Source organism: Saimiri boliviensis, chromosome 11 (assembly GCF_048565385.1).
Source record: "Saimiri boliviensis isolate mSaiBol1 chromosome 11, mSaiBol1.pri, whole genome shotgun sequence".
Lineage (NCBI taxonomy): Eukaryota > Metazoa > Chordata > Mammalia > Primates > Cebidae > Saimiri > Saimiri boliviensis.
Window position 1 is genome coordinate 103,747,555 of NC_133459.1, and position 17,110 is coordinate 103,764,664.

General features: G+C 37.4%; 1 protein-coding gene across 3 annotated transcripts in view; it reads left to right on the forward strand.

Annotated features, from left to right (window-relative positions):
- Nucleotides 1-17,110, forward strand: part of VAV3 (vav guanine nucleotide exchange factor 3) — a 396,323-nt gene that overhangs the window by 260,799 nt on the left and 118,414 nt on the right. For all 3 annotated transcript variants that reach the window (XM_074381320.1, XM_039460910.2, XM_039460911.2), the window contains 3 exons: nt 542-643; nt 943-1,043; nt 12,175-12,200. In XM_074381320.1, coding sequence (XP_074237421.1) covers nt 542-643; nt 943-1,043; nt 12,175-12,200 — 229 coding nt within the window. The remainder of the gene's footprint in view (nt 1-541; nt 644-942; nt 1,044-12,174; nt 12,201-17,110) is intronic.

Here is a 17,110-nt window from a genome sequence, read left to right on the forward strand (position 1 = left end):
TGTTATTAGATTGTGAGCAAAGTGAAATGTTAAGAAATCTTTAATGATCATACTAATGCTGTGTTTTAAAGCTTTGTATAAAATTACTGTATTCCTTGTTATGGACCATTATGATGTCCACACATCTATTTAGAGATGACCCTATTCTCCCTTCTACCCCCACCTGCTAGTTTCAGTGGCGTGGCTACAGACAAGGAACTATCCAATAGCGTGAGTATCTAGTGGTTTTTTTTTTTTTTTTTTTTTTCCAGGCAGGTTGACCTGTATGGCCATTCTTTAAAGTTCTCTGGGAATACTCAATTCTGAGGAGGATTAGGTCGCTATGTCCTTCCAGGTTACTTGTTCCCACACAACCAGATTCTGGTACACATTTTAATGCATAGCATACTTTTGGCTTAGAAAATATTGCACATTTAGCAGTTACTTTGCTTGAATCAGATCTCTACCTGATGTAATTTTGATGAATTTAGGGTTTAGATGACTAAATTGCAGCTTTGTTGTGAAACTTGCTATAGAAAGTTATGTTTTCTCCTTTTTATAGGTCTAACATAAGGCCAGACTATGCAGACTCCAATTTCCACGACTTCAAGATGCACACCTTCACTAGAGTCACATCCTGCAAAGTCTGCCAGATGCTCCTGAGGTAAGCTTGCTCAGTCCTGCTTTTCAGTTTAAAGGAATGATGTAATTGCTAAGTGTTTCAGACTTGTCTAACCTTCTAACCAGTGGGTTCTAAAGTGGGGATTTTGCCTTAGCAGTCTGGATCCCACAAATCTTTGCCAGGCCTTCTGCCTGGACATTCCTTCCAGAAGATCTGGCAAGCTCCTCACCCTCTGCTTGAAGAGCACTGTTGATACCTCTTTTCCTCTTCTGACACTAACGATTTTATATGGGCAAAATTTTGCACCATTTAATACACCACTCTCTAATTTTACCTTTCAGGGGAACATTTTATCAAGGCTATTTATGTTTTAAGTGTGGAGCGAGAGCACACAAAGAGTGTTTGGGAAGAGTAGACAATTGTGGCAGAGTTAATTCTGGTGGTAAGTCATGTTTATTGTTGTGATTCTGTTTTTAATGAGGACATAAAATTTGCTAAAGATAATTAAGGGCTAATTTACTCTGAATATGTGTTTATTGTAACATATCTGCTTTTGAAACTATTTATAAGCACAATTAGAAAAATGCTTATAATTTACATGGCTTTTCTACATAACTTTGTTTTAAATTATTTAAAATGCACGTGACTTTTATATATACCTTGGAGACAGAGGTCTTCAAGAGGGAGTTGGGTGGTTTTATGTCACCCATTTCATTAAAAGCCTTAAATAAATTACTAAAACCATACAAATATAGCCAAAACAAATCAATAGAGTAACAAATCAACAGAAAGAAACTATTTTTCACTTCTATCTTTAGTTCTTAAATTTCCTTTTTATTTTAAATATTTAGCTCAGAAATGATAATGGTGCCAGAAGTAAACATCACACAGACCAATTCATGAATTAATGAATTGAATACATTGTCATTTTGCAGAACTTAACAAAGAGCATATATCTTTAGCATTTTATGTAAATATTTTCCCCTTGGTTTTTAAAAATAATGCTGCATGATTGTTACATGAGCTAGTTTCTAAGACTTTTGGCAATTATGCATTCAGTAGCCTGTTGCCTCTCTGTGCTCCTCTTGGGCTCTCTTCCTTCTCTTTCTTTTCTGGCTTCTTTATTCTTTCTCTTTCTTCTTTTTTCTCTTTGTCCTTTTCCCCTGAGTTTCTCTGTGTTTTTATCAATAAGACCTTTCAAAATCAGTAAAACTTTTGAACACAAGAAAAGATCTTTAACAGCTTGAGTTCAAAAGGTAGCCATGTCAACCTTTGATTTTCCCAAAGGAAAAGGTGGACATTGAATTATTTTGGATAATGTGAAAAAGAGTAAAATAGAGAATAGCTCATTTCAGAGCTGAGTTCAGAAAATGGGCAATTGTAGAAAAGGTGAATCCTATTAGAAGATTGAGATCACAGCACATTCCTCTGGGACATTTTTAAAGCACCCTGTGTGCCGTTCTCTGTGTTAGGCTTGAGCAGCTGTAACGTGACAGATCTTGGCATGAGCTGAGTGCCTACATTGTGCCTGCCCTGCCTAGGTGCTCTACTGGGCATCTTGCATGAGCTCATTCCATCTTCAGAATGGCCTTGCACATTTCCTGATAGGGGTCAGATTGCTCATGCAGTTTACTCAAGGCCTGTTAAATAAACTTACTTCTTACATCTGTTGGAAGGTCAGAAACAGTTTAAAAAGTTGTAAAATATAATAGAAATAAAAATTATTGTTATTTTTTTGTCACCCTGATACAGTTTATCACTTAAATTTTTGTTGTTCCATCTTTATATGTCCCACTCTTTCATCTCCTTGGAGACAGTAAACATGTTATTTACTCATGGTAGGCTAATGTTTATATAAATCCCAAGGCCCTGTCTTGATGAGATGTCTGTGAAGAATGTAAAATGATCCCATAGTTGGCATGCTTTTAAAGGAAAGAGTATAGGAGAATAGTTCAGAGGTAAGCAAAGATAGCTGAAATCCTAGCTTTGCCATTTGCTAGCTATGTGAGCTTGGGGAATTTACTTAAATAATCTGAGCTTTTGTTTATTCACATTGTAAATTAGAGGATTATTATGATGATCCAGTGAGATAATGTTGATTCTTGCTACAGTACCTGAGCAAAGTAAGAACTATTTTAAGGCGATATAGTGAAAAGTCCATTTTTTGTTTGTTTGTTTTGTGTTTTTTAAGACATGGATTTACTTAGTATTTTTATTGTTTTTATGATCTGGAGTACACGTGGATGGGAAAGTTAATGAGCAATCTAAGTTGCTTATTCAGTACAACCAAGATTCAAATCAAGGCAGGCCAGCCGCTGAGTTTGTTCTTACCACTGGGCTCTGCTACCAGTTAGGTGAATTCGCTGTGATGATAACGTGTCAGATATGTCAAAAGCCCACTACTGAATCTTAATAAGTAATCATGTGCTTCCCTTTGTCTGTGAAAGGGAGTGAGTTTCTAATTTTTTTAAGGCAAAAACACTTTTAAATTAATTAAATTAGTAACTACCACATGTTTTTAGGTTTGAGTGTTCTGTAGCGCTGCGAGAAGACATCCATTCCTGGGGACCATGCCTACCGTCTTCCCATGGAAACTCTCCAGGCTGGATAGACTTTAGACATACTCAGTTCTAGGGCCCCTTATTTTAAGATGAAGAAACTAGGTCATAAATATATGAAAATAAAATAATTAAGAATAATGCTGTTAGTGCCCTGCAGATTGTAGATGCTTACTTAGACAGATATCATCAATTAAAAAGTACACTGATGGAGACATAGTTTACTTTAATAGGGCTTTTGCATGGAGAAGGGTATGATATGATTTCAGCAGAACTTGTCGTTGAGGGAAATCATTCCAACAGCCAAATTTAAAGCAAATGAGTACTACTGATTTAAGGCAAACTCAAATGTTTGCATAGTTCAGACTCCCCCATAACATTAAGTCATAGGTGATTTCAAATTCACCCCTACTTTACAGAGCTTCATAGCAATAATGTTTAACATAGTCTAACTATACTCTCAAGCAACAAGAGATCCTGATTGACTTAATGTGGGTCAGGAGTCTGCTTGTGGTCTAGAAAGCTGTGACTAGTAGGAGTTGTGATAAACATTGGATAGATGGCATGAAAGGCAGTTCCAAGAAGGGGAGGAGGCAGAGGTGGGTTAATGGATATAAAAGTACACCCAGATGGGAAGAATAAGTTCTAGTGTCCTGTAGCACTTTAGGCTGACTATAATTAACAACAATTGATTGTATATTTTCAAATAGCTAGAAGAACAGATTTTGAATATTCTTGACACAAATAAATGATAAATGTTTGAGGTAATAGATATGCTAATTATCTTGATTTGGTCATAACACATTGTATATACATATTGAAATATCACACTGTACCCCATAAATATGTATCATACTGTTAGCTCCCTGCAGATTGTAGGTAATGCTTATTGACACAGATATCATTGATTAAAAAGTAGCATCGTTCTCTAAACTTTGTTATGTAATTCACTACAAAGCAGGAAAATGTTTTAAAACCTCTGGCTTTAAATGTTTCAATTAAAAATAATAAAAGAAAAAATTTATGAAGGGGGGCCATACCATCTTTATTCAACGTCAGACATGTTTATAGAAAGGGATGGTCAAGTAGAGAAGAGGCACTAGTTGTACAAAATGACAGGGTAACCCAGGGGCTAAATGAAAGCCAGAGAATCTTTTACTGTACCTTTTAATGGACAGATCCATAGGAAATAACATTGAGGCCTTACCTTACTTGACCTTTCTTTTTCATTTGACACTGTTAATCATCCTCCTTGATGCTATCCTTTGCAACCCATCATGCCCCCATGCCATCTTTTGGAAATCTGATTGGCTTTCCTGGCTTAGCTATAACCCACACCTCAGCACACCTCAGGCAGATAAAGGACCATCTGTGCATAAAACTCCTTGCCTGAAATATGGATTTTAAATTTCCATCTTCTCTCTCTCTTTTCCCTCGCAAGTGTCTTGCAGTGACCTCAAAGGCCCCATAACTAAAATCAACCTCATTTGTCGTTACTACAGACCTCGCTCTCCTATGTCTTGTCTAAGTTAAAGGCCCACCATCCATACACTCGCACAGACCTGGGTGTCACTCTTCCTCATCTTGATTCACTTTCCTGTTCTTAGCTGTCCCCTGAAGTCGCTCTAGAATGTACTGATAATGGTGTTGCTATACACAGAAAAATCTCATTGTCTCTTGCTTGAACAACTCAAAAGTTTCCTAACTCTCTGCTCTTAATCTTATTCTTATACAATTTATAAAATGATCTTTATTAGAATTAAGTCTGATTTTTTTTACTTTTTCGCTCATCCTACTTTACGTTTCCTACAGAATAATGTCCAAACTTTCAAATATGGCCTACAAAGCTCTGAGTAATTTATATAGTCCGATTTTTTAACCACTTCCTCTCATCCCCCAACCTATAACACAACTCTGTTTAACTACTCACAGTTCCCCAACCACTTTTTTTCATGTCTATGTGTATGTATCTAAGTGTATTTTGGTTTTCTCTTTTACTGTCTTTCCTGTTTTGTGAACTTAATGTTCATCTTTAAAAACTCAATGCAAATGTTGCCTCCACTTTGAAAACATTTCTGATACCCCTAATGCCTGGGCTTTATTAGTCTGTTAGTCCTCTGTACTCCCCTGGCATCGTTTATTTATTTACTTTTATCACATTTATTATAATTGACTCTAGGTTCATCTCTTCAATTAGATTGTGGGCCTTGCAATGATAGGAACCGTACCTAATTGGTGTATTGACCTCAAGGAAGTAGTGGGGAATGGTTGAGTGAGTGGATGGATCAGCAAACGGACAGGCAAATGAGTAGAATTGTAGGGCAGCAGGGCTTCCAGGCCCTGACGTTCACTATAATCTTAGAATCAGAATCGAGAGAGTGTGGGGATTGTATCGGTTTTGGTTCGACCTTTGTAGAGACCAGAGCTTGACTAGTTGATGGAAAAGTGGAATTAAAAACCTTACCTGAGTTCCTGGCTGGTACTTTCAGAATGAAAGATAGAAAATTAGGTAGATCTTTTAGATTCCTTTCTAGTGTTTTTGCAAGGAAAAGCTCATGGCCTAAGCATTGATCATTAGGCCTTTGAGAGGAAACACCTGGGTTAGTTAATAAGTAGCAAGAAAATGAACCAATTCATAATGAACCGATTCATAGAACACGTGATGGCAAAAATGCTTCTCATTCTGGATAAATCTGCTCCCTGATCCGACCAGTCCAATTGTTAGAGATCTTGCTTGGCTCTTACTATTTCCTCTCCCTGAGACATGCTCCCTTTTCTCCGAACAGGTCCAAGGACTACCCTTTCATTACTTTCTGTCCAAGCTCTTTGCCAGTCATTAACCTCACCTTGACCACCCAGTGGTAGCCTGAATTAAATTGTTCTCTAATTAGTTTCTATGTAGGTTTTATACATTTGCCAAGGTTAGGCTGTGTTGTAGTAACAAACCCCTAGGTTCCATTGGTGTTAAGATATAAAACTTTATTTCTCACACATGCACTGTTTGCTGCGGGTTCAGTGGCCTTCAGAGCAGCTCCCTTCTAAGCAGGAAACCAGATCAGTTTGATCTTGTGACTGCCAACTTGACACATGGCTTCTAGAGTTGCTGATATACAGACCGGTAGCCTGGAAGTAAGCAATGCCATTTTTTTTTATCAAGTCCATTAGCTAAAACTAGTCACATGGCTTCAACCTAACTACAAGGGAAGCTGGGCAATGTAATGAAACACACGGACTATTTGGTGTCTGTCTCTACTCCTATTAGATTATATGCTCCTTTGCTGTTCGGAATGCGTTTCTCATCTTTTGTGTCTACCCCTTAGTACCTAGTTCAGAGGAATGGCACTTAATATCAATTTGTTGTTGCTTTTTCCCAATGTAGGACTATTTCAACCAGAATATAATCCTTAATGGTGTTATAGGATGTGATTCAATATTAATTATTAAGCATTTAAAGTATCAGTTCTTTTTGGACAAGTTAGCCTTTTTTGGATGTTGTCTTCCTTGGGTTGAGAAATCTTTTATATTCCATGCTCTCTATCCCTTAAAGTTATCTAGTCTTCATTCACCCTGGAAATGATAATTACTTGACAAAAATGCAGTGCATTTCTGAATGAAGTACCTCATTTGTATTAATATATGATTATGACCGATTATTAACTCAAGAACATTTGAAGTATGAAAAAAAGATGTGTGAAGTTTATTTTGCTAATAAGACAAACTATGCAACTTGGAAACAAATTTGAAGGTTGGGTGATTAGTTTATGTCTTAACATTTGAGGATTTGCATGAATATAGAGGGCAGGCAGTTCTAGTCTCCTTTTTGCTGAACTTGAGTTGACTTCTTCACATTCACTATGGCAACCTCAGTGATCAACACATACAGGAGCTCTGAAGTGTGTGCCAAAACCTTCCAAAGTTAATAATGAATAGGTATGAACCACACTATGCAAGACTCTCTCAACAAGTCACTGCAAAGCTAATGTAACTTTAGGGTGCCGTTTTCTTCTCACAGTACACCGCTGCAAAGGTCTCATCCCAGACAGCAACCTTTGTGAATGTTTCCTTTTACCCCCACTATACTGCATGGCTAAGCCCCATTGGTCCCCACTTCTTACTCTAACATTGACCAATATAGCTTGCTTTGCATCCTCTCAGTTTAAACAAAGTAACATTGGAAGGCAAATATTGCTGCAGCATATGACTTTGGTTTAATGTGTCTTTTCCTTCAGTGAGAATGCAAGCCTCAGCTGCCCTAATATTTAACCGAAGCAGATCCTCATTTGCTTATCTGTTTAATCGCGCACTTTTATCTAGGCCAGCTGCTGCTCCTGCTGCTGCTATAGCCACTCTTAATTGGAAGGACCTTTCTGTTGCATCCTAGTGGTTTAAAACTGCTACCTAGAACCTACACTCATCTTGGTATATGAACGGGGCTTCTTTATAAATCATATTGTCTATTTTAGCATAAAAGATAAGCTTTCAGGATACAAGTTTATTTCAGCCTTCTACTCTTAGACATTTTATCACAGTAGTTTTATATGAACTGAAGATTTATCATTGATTTTATAACCAAAAATGATGTTAGTTCTGTATAATATTACTTAAAACTCATAAAGACAATTTTATACTTGAGTAGATATTATTCCTTCCATCTATTTGGGTCAGTTTAATGGTACATTAATAATTATTAATGTGAATTGGAATCTATTATATGGTTGTATTCCTATTAAAGCCCTTGAAAAGACTTGAAATCAAAGCATCTTTCCAAGTATTATTTATAGTTTATGGTTTGCTTTATTTTCTTTTTAAAACATTGCCGTATATCTGAATAGTGAGCATAACATTTGTGAAAGTGAGCACGCTTTCTCCAAAATTTGATCAGTCCAACTGTTTTTTAGTTGTCAAGTCTCACAGAAATAGCACTTTAGTTATGATGACAGCATACCTTCAAAAACTGTATTGGTAATTATTTCTCTGTGGCCCCTGTTGAGACAGGCAGTCTTACTGGACATTGATTTATTTAGTTAGAATAGAACTTCACATAAGAGACAAAGCTAATTGCACAATAATGTATGAATTGAGAGCCACTTGTATTGAAAAACAAATAAAATATGACTGAATTTTATATTTAAACAAGTGAAAATTGTTTAAATATTCACTTGAAATTTAAAGCCTCCATGAAAATTGTTTCTCTTGCACAAATAATGCACATTGAGCTCTGTGCTGGCATTGAAGATGGAGTTCTGCAAAGGCTCCAAGTATCTCAGTAACACCACTTCTCAGAATTACATTAAACCAGTTGGGGCAAGATGAAAGAATGCAAGGTATAAACCCCTTGAGGGCCTGTGAGTCACCATCTAGAAAGGTTCTTGAAAGGGTAAGAACGTTTTATAGTTTGATAAATTGGAGCCTGAGAAGTAGGCTGCAGGGTAAATATAAGTTGAGGATTAAAAACTTTTGGAAACTTGAAGAATTGAATTACAACCCTAAGAACGTTCTCAGGAGAAAAAGGGAAACATAGAAAAAGACTTTTTCATTCCATCTCAACCAGCAGCCAACCTTTCTTCTAGGTCATTGTACAGCCGAGACAGAGATTTGATGATGACCAGCCCTGACTGTCTCAGCTCTATTGCAGAACTAAGTCATGAACAGAGTTTTCTAGAGATACAAGTGCCCTCCATAGTAGTTTCAGATACATACCAAATGGAAGTAAAAAGGGAGTTACAGGCTTCAAAATTAGATCAACTTTTCCATGGAATACTTCATACCAAAAGGTTCTTACTCCATTTTCCCAGACAGAATGAAGCTTTACTTTGAAAATACATGTATTTGCTGTGTTGCAAATTGTATTTTCCCAGACAGAATGAGACTTTACTTTGAAAATATATGTATTTGCAGTGTTGCAGTTGAGTTTTCCTTTCTCTCCTTTCTATTATTTCAGTGTCAGTGGACAGGCTATTACATTAATGTGAATGTGACAATTTAGATTGTGTTTATAAAGGAGGCAGTGCATTTAATGATATAGCCACTGTCACCAGCACAAAAGTATAAGTACAGGAGCCTGGCTAAGAATTTCTGAACTCAGCAGATTCTAAGAGTTATTGATACTCCTTTGGCTTTTACCTTATTCTTAGAAAATTTAAAGAAGCCCACCATGAGACATAATTAAATAAAAACAGACTTCCAGGAGCTACTATTTATGTGGTACACAGCATGATCAGATCGAGTGCAAACAGCTCTATGCCAAATCCATGAAGGCAGTGGACCTCTTCTTGGCAGACGAGTGAACGTGGTGGCCGTGAGGACAGGAAGGCAAGGAGAAAGGAAAAGGGAAGCCCTACTAAAGGACTCATGCCCTTGGAGTTGCATCCAGCACAAAGCCCCTTTTCTATTTTTCCTATCTGGGTTATACCGAGGAGGCTTTGTATAGAACGGTTCTTAATGCACCCAATCAGAAATATGAGGCAAGTTCATTCTCTTGATGAGACAACAGAGGAAGAAAGCAGGAGACAATGATAAGGGGGAAAATAAAGGAGGAATATCTGAGTCAGGTAAACAGCTAAGTCTAGTGTGTTCCCAACGTTGTACCAGTGTCATCAGTGCTGTGTCTGTGTGTAACAGCCTCTGGTGTCCTGTGATGGATCCTCACTTATGCCAAGAGCTGGCCACCTAGCAGCCAAACCCTACATAAGATATAAAGAGCCTGTAAATGCAGGACTTCTGTTCCTGAATCTGCTTCTCTGATGAGGAAGTGTAGGTGTCTGCATAGCGAGGTGACCACTGTAAATACCATTGTGTCCTCTTCCTGGGGGTTACCCAGAGAACCCTCATGGAACATGTTGTGACAACTACTGACACATGGAGTTATCATAGGTTTTATGCCATGAACAATACATTTAAAGTATGTTGTAAAAGACTTTGCAAGGACCTAGAAACACTTCTATGGGAAGAATCAGAAAAAAATAATTATTTTTGAATTGAAATTCAGGTGCACACTCTTTATGAACACTGAACCCAAAAGAGCTGAGTTTTCCTTAATTTTGGAGGTCACATAGAAAGCTTTTCTCAGTTTCCTTGGATGGAAAACTTAAACTGCCCCCGTGTTTGGTGCTTCCTGCAGTTTTTGATTCTCAGTTCAGGCTCTAACTCACAAGCAGGGGAATAGGGATAGTCTGGCATGTATAGGTCTTTCTGGGCAAACCAGAGGAGCAAGTCTCATAGGTGTTCTGTTAAGAACCCAAGTTCCCGTAGCCTGGGTTCTAAGCCTGGGGTAGCCAAATGGCACTTTTTTTTTTTTTTTTTTTTTTTTGAGACGGAGTTTCGCCCTTGTTACCCAGGCTGGAGTGCAATGGCGCGATCTTGGCTCACCGCAACCTCCGCCTCCTGGGCTCAGGCAATTCTCCTGCCTCAGCCTCCTGAGTAGCTGGGATTACAGGCACGTGCCACCACGCCCAGCTAATTTTTTGCACTTTTAGTAGAGACGGGGTTTCACCATGTTGACCAGGATGGTCTCGATCTCTCGACCTCGTGATCCACCCGCCTCGGCCTCCCAAAGTGCTGGGATTACAGGCTTGAGCCACCGCGCCCGGCTCAAATGGCACTTTTATAGAACCTCTTCCCGAACCAGCGCTGTTGGGCAATCTTTCTTCTGAAACATTCTGAGTTTCTAATGGGGAGGAAAATAAGAAATGAAATAACTTTTTGTCCAGGAATACTCCTTTGAAAAGGTTGATTTTAGGTCTAGCAAAGACGCCTTCATAGAAGGCAGTTATCTGTGAAAGCCAAGATGATGGAGTTTGAAATTGACAAAAGGATGAGGACTTAACTTTTCTTCTGAAGGTGACTTTCTGCCCATGGACCTTCCATTTCCATTAATCAGAAGTATTCCTTTAAAAAAAAAAAAAGGTGGAGAGAAAAGAAAAAAACAAACCAACCTCCCGTTCCATGCCCCAGGCTATCTTCTTGTGTAAAGCAATCTGTGGCAGCTAGCAGCTAGTCAGGTGTCCTGGCAGGAGCTGTTTCTTTCAACTCTCGCTGGGTGCTTCTTAGACTCTTAAAGAAACATACTACAGAGCGCCCACTTAGGCCTGCTCTTTCTCTCCTGATGTCTCTCTGTGGCATCTTTTCAGATGCTTCTTTAGACAATCATTTTGGATGAGGAAAGTATAGTCATGGGCTTATGATGATGAGGGATTTCCTGTCAGTCTGGAGAAGTTAGAACATGTATAGGTGTCCCTGGGTCTGGGTAAAGGAAGCAAGGACGCTGCCCACCAGTTTTCCAAGTGCCTTGTGTGCACTCTTATCTCCAGAACAATCCTTTGCTCTCCTACCACAGTGCGCACCCAAAGATCTCGGGGCCCTTATAGTCGTTAGGCATTTTCAGGGACTGAAATGTAATAAAAGAATGGTTCTTCCTATTTCTGGAGGTAACCTAAATATGAAAGGAAAATGAGCATCGGACTCGATCCTGACTCAGTTTTTCTTTTAAGTTTCATCTTTAAATCAAACTATTTCTCCCAAAATTAAACGTAAAAATTATAGCCACTTAACCAAAAACAATTCACATGAAATGTTGTACTATGTATAATTTGCAATTGTTACAAATAGTCAATGCAGTAGCTTTGTTAGCTTAGTGTTTTTAGATTCTTAAAAGGAGGTGTGTTGAAAGAAAGGTTGCATTTAGCTTTCTCTCATGCATATAAATTTAGTGCAAGCCCGTTTTAAGGAGCTTTATGTGGTAGAATTGACATTGCTTAATAAACAATTGAAAAAGTTAAGCATAACCTAGAAGTCATTTAAAACGGTGAGTCACTTTCCTGACAAGCCAATAAGGTAAGAGGACCAAGGTTGCAAAATAATTACTAGTCCAGCCTGAGGGACCCTGGAAATATATTACAGGTATCAGTTAAGAAAACAAAGCAGTGGTGTTTTACCACTCTGCAGAGAACAAGCTAAGGTTGCTAACCAAACAAAATAACTTTACACTGACAATGCCAATTTTTACATTTCTTTCAGAACAAGGGACACTCAAACTACCGGAGGTAAGGTGAACATTTTAATTTTTTTAATCCTTGCTTTTCAAATTGTTTGCTAACGTAACCAGGCTTGAGCTTTTACAGTGTTAAATGTGCCTTGTAAAATAAATAGAAATAAACCGAAATAGAGGGAACAATCCAAGTGATGGTGAACAAAATACAAGAGTGAAATCCAAGGAATTTTCACAGTCACTGTCCGAAGGTCTTAGGTAGAGAAGAAAACTGTGAAAACTTAATAGAAGACTGTGTATGAAATGGGACTTGTTTAGAGGGAAGGGTGGTCTTTATCCCCAGAAGCTGGTAGATGCATCCCCTGTCATGAAATATGTCACTGCCCGACATTTGCCGAGTTACTGAAATTTTCTAGAATTACTGCAAATTCTAACATTGTTCATCCTAAGGTTATGGTTCCGTGCTTCTAGTACTTTTCCATTTGAGCACAAAGATGATTGTTATCATATCCTATTGATCAAATCAAGATCTGGTAACATTTCCTTTTGGTTTAACACAGTCTCCTAATAGCATAGAAGTATATGATCTCTCTTACCTCTCAGAATAAAGTCACATAAAAAATTTTTTAAAAATAAAGTTATTTTAAAAATACAAAAGATGATGGAATATATAGGAAGTAAATAACAAGATGCCCATTATTAAATACTTTCCTGTTGAAAATGCTCTCAATTTTGTTGTTTGATGTTGTTTATATAGAGTTCCCCAAAGTTATAAAATTTCAGACAGAAAAGAGTTTTTCTTTAATGGTTTCCAGATAACCATTGCCTTGGCCTTCAACCAAAAATAACAGATTTCTCACCTGACTGCCTCCATCCCCCAATCGCCATAGCAAAACATTTTTAAAGATAGTAGAAGAATAAAATACAAACTATGTGCAATTAGTTATATGAACCCAAAGTTCAGTGATCTGAAAATTTCAAAATAATAATGATGAAAATTATGCACAGTTAAAACCTCTCTTTAAAAGTGATACTAGTATGTTTTTAATCTAACATATAGTAAAAATAATAGAAAGTACAGCAAAATATAAAAGGTGCTTGTCTCTACTTTTTGCATCAGTATGTAATTTGAACATATAAGATATCAAGAGTGTGATATAAAGAGGCTCATATGCACCTCATCAGTGTATCTGTTGACCATATTTTAGAACCTAGAGTCTAGACCAAAGAATGCATAACAAGGTTGTTGTTGTTGTTGTTGTTTTTAATAGGCCATACAAGTTCTTTTAGAGCTAAAATAGATTAACTGGAGAGTTCCTTTAGTGTTTCATTGACAGGTAAGATTTTTCATTAGGGTTGTCAGGATTCTTCCAGCAGTGCCAAGGATCTTGCAAAGCAGCCTTCTTTCACTTACTTTCTCGTGCTATTATTATATTGTTGAGACAGAAACCTTGTAGGGTTCTGAACTTTAACTCAGTGTTCCCTAACATTTATCCTTTTAGATATATGTATTATTTTTCCAAGGAAGATGGTTTCATTTCATTTTAATTAAGTAATGTGAAGTGGGCGTACTTACAGAAAGAAAATGTGCTAATAAGAAGTGGGTAATAATTTTCATGTGATACTAAATAATTCTCACAGGCACTTTTATACTCTTTAAATTATATGTAAGCCCATTATGCAAGGAATTAATTTTCACATTGATTTTTAAAAATATATAACATCAGCTTTTTAGTGACTTGCTTCACTCTTCAATATAAGTATAATTTTTATTTACTGTGTGACCATATTAATAATCTTTCCTTTGTGTGGATGGGGGATTATAGTAAGCTCTGAGGCTAGCCAATCCATTTGGAAACTCGAGTTTGTTTTAAGGGAGCAGTATAGCAAACTAATATTAAGAAACAGCTCTCACCCAATACCAGGTGCGTTCACTCTCCAGGGAAGATGCTTGCAGCTGGTTAGGAATCTCCTCATAAGTAAATAGTGAAGCACTTTTGTAAGCTCTGTGATCTTAATTTTTCTTCGTCTCTTGAAGACCTTCTTTCTCTCCATGTACCAGTTTATAGGCCTCTTCTGCTTCCCTTTCAATAGTTATGATTGTGAATTTTTTATTTTTAATTTTATACTTTTTTGTGAAGTAGGTCAGTTTTCACAAGCCGCAGGATCTGTGGGGTATCCATAACCATACCTGCGCTCTTCATCTCCCATCCCATTCCAGAGAGGACCTTCAGAAAGCTCTGCTGGCTCTAAGAAGTTTATCATCAAATACATTGATAAACTTGCTTCTTGGAGCCAGAGGTGCTCCAAGATCCCCCCACTTTTTTTTTTTTTAAAGAGAGACAAGTTAATAGGTAATGAAGCGAGAAATAACTGCCAAGTGCTAATAAAATTGAGTTTGTTTCTCCTCCCCTTTGTTCCCCAACCCCACCACTTTTAGGTAGACCAAAGGAAACTGAGAAGGTTCTGGAGACTGATTCTCATGGTGGTGTGAGGCTGTAATTGAGAGCTCCGGGGGTGGCTGCTAGATGTGCCCTTCCCTCCTTTCCCTTCTCTTCCTGCTGGGGACAAGGGCCTGTCAAGCCCCATCCTAGACTTTTGAGAATTTAGATTGGGGAGGGGAGCATAGGCTTAGAGATGACAGGATGATCATTGAAATTTGCACTTTAAAATTATTCAAAATGTGATCTGCTAAACATCTCCTGTTTTTTTTTTTCAATATAAAATACTTTTTAAGTTCTTTTTAAAGTATAAAAATCTTAGACTCTACAAATGCAGTTGGTCTAGGGAGCTGAAAAAATTCCTCCTATGTTTATTTTTTAAATATACTGGATCATAGTTTATTCCACTGCACACCCTTCCTGTAGAAAGGTTTCTGTTTTCAGAGTGACTGATTTTCAGTGGCTTTTTAGGAGGAAAAACCTCAAATATAAGTAGTAAGGCACTAACAGAGTAGAAGAATTACTTTCTGTGAATTTAAACATTTAAAATAAAAAGCTAATAATCTGTCACTTAATAATCCTTACCATGTGGCAGTAACTATTGCAAGCATTTAAGGTAAATTAACTCATTTAATTCTCACCACAAAACCTATGAAGTAAGTGTCATTATTATTTCCATTTTATAGATGAGAAAACAGGCACAGAGATATAAACTTAGCTGTTTGTGTTCAAACTGAATTTGAACTTAGGGAATATTATTCTAGGATCCATTCTCTTAATACTTGCAATGTGTATCCTATTTTAATTTTAAATTCAAGATATAAGAATACAGAGTTGCTCTTGAAGTCAGGTTTCCTTTTTCACATTTTAAATTTATAGTATCTAAAAGGGACTAATTTAGGGATTCTAGGAATCAGACCAAAGAATTAAATGTTTTTTTCTTGCCTTCCTAGTACTTGGGTAGTAGAAGGTATAAGATCAATAGAAAGTCAGCTTCTCGTTGTACATTAAGAAGATGATGGGATATGTAGGAAGTAAATAGCAAGATGCCCATCATTAAATACTTTCCTGTTGAAAATACTGTCAATTGTGTTGTTTGATGTTGTTTATATAGAGTTCCTCAAAATTATAAAATTTCAGACAGAAAAGAATTTTTCTTTAAATTAGTGTTCTTTCATTTTATCAGGCACGAGTCTGTAACTCATCATGCTTCCAATTTTTGTGCCTTGGCTACGAAAAAGTCCGGAGCGAAATTTTCCTTTCACTCACAATGACTCTTGTTTTTCTAGTGCAGCTGTCTATCCTGCTCAACACAGCTTCAATGCTGATTTTAATGATCCTAGCAGTCTTTTACAAATCCATGTTGGAAGTAGTTGGGTAAAAACAAAAATCACATTTAAAAAATGCCTCCAATTTGCTTTCACCTGAGAACCCTGAGAATCTGCTGGATATGGCTTTGAGGCCCTTAGGAAGGCTGGGGAAAAAAAAACCAAAAAGCCTTTCATCCATTTAACTTGTGAATGAAAGCAACAGAAAGAACCCCAAGAGAAATCCATGGCTAATGTGTGCTTAGCACAGCCAAGTCTGCTCTGAATGAAACCAAGCCTCCTCACACAGACACAACCCAGCACATATAAAAAGAAAATTGCTTTTGTGAAAATCTAGATTGTATGATAGTCTTAAACTCAGCATTTCATCCAGTTGCATAATAAAGAAATGAAATGAAGCCCTTCTTAATTAGTGAGATTACTGTAGTTATTAGGTGGGAATGAGTTTAATTGCTTAAGAAAAAAAATATGTAACCACGAATTTTCATAGATTTAAAATCTCTTAGTTTTTGTAATGCAAAGTTTTTTTCTTATGGCTTCATTTTCTATAATAAGAATTTATTTTTATGGTTCACTAACTGCACGTCTGTTTTTCAAAGTTTTCAGATACAACTGGTCTATAATTAAGACACTATCTCATTTAAGTGTTTGCTAAAATCAGAGCTTCAGATCTTTGTTTTGAGGTTGTATGTCTTCTTCAGCCTGGTCTGTGAGTCCCCATAAATAGCTGAGTTAGAGGTTTAGGACATCAGTTTAAGGCTATTGCTCATATGTCTTGACTGGGAACATTTTCTAACCAAGATGGCTGCCGAGCTTTGTTCTCTCTGCAGTCACTAAGACTTAAAAAACTGAGTCTCGGGCCGGGCGCGGTGGCTCAAGCCTGTAATCCCAGCACTTTGGGAGGCCGAGGCGGGTGGATCACGAGGTCGAGAGATCGAGACCATCCTGGTCAACATGGTGAAACCCCGTCTCTACTAAAAGTGTAAAAAATTAGCTGGGCATGGTGGTGCGTGCCTGTAATCCCAGCTACTCGGGAGGCTGAGGCAGGAGAATTGCCTGAACCCAGGAGGCGGAGGTTGCGGTGAGCCGAGATCGCGCCATTGCACTCCAGCCTGGGTAACAAGAGCGAAACTCTGTCTCAAAAAACAAAAAAACAAACAAACAAACAAAAACAACTGAGTCTCAATATCTGGAGT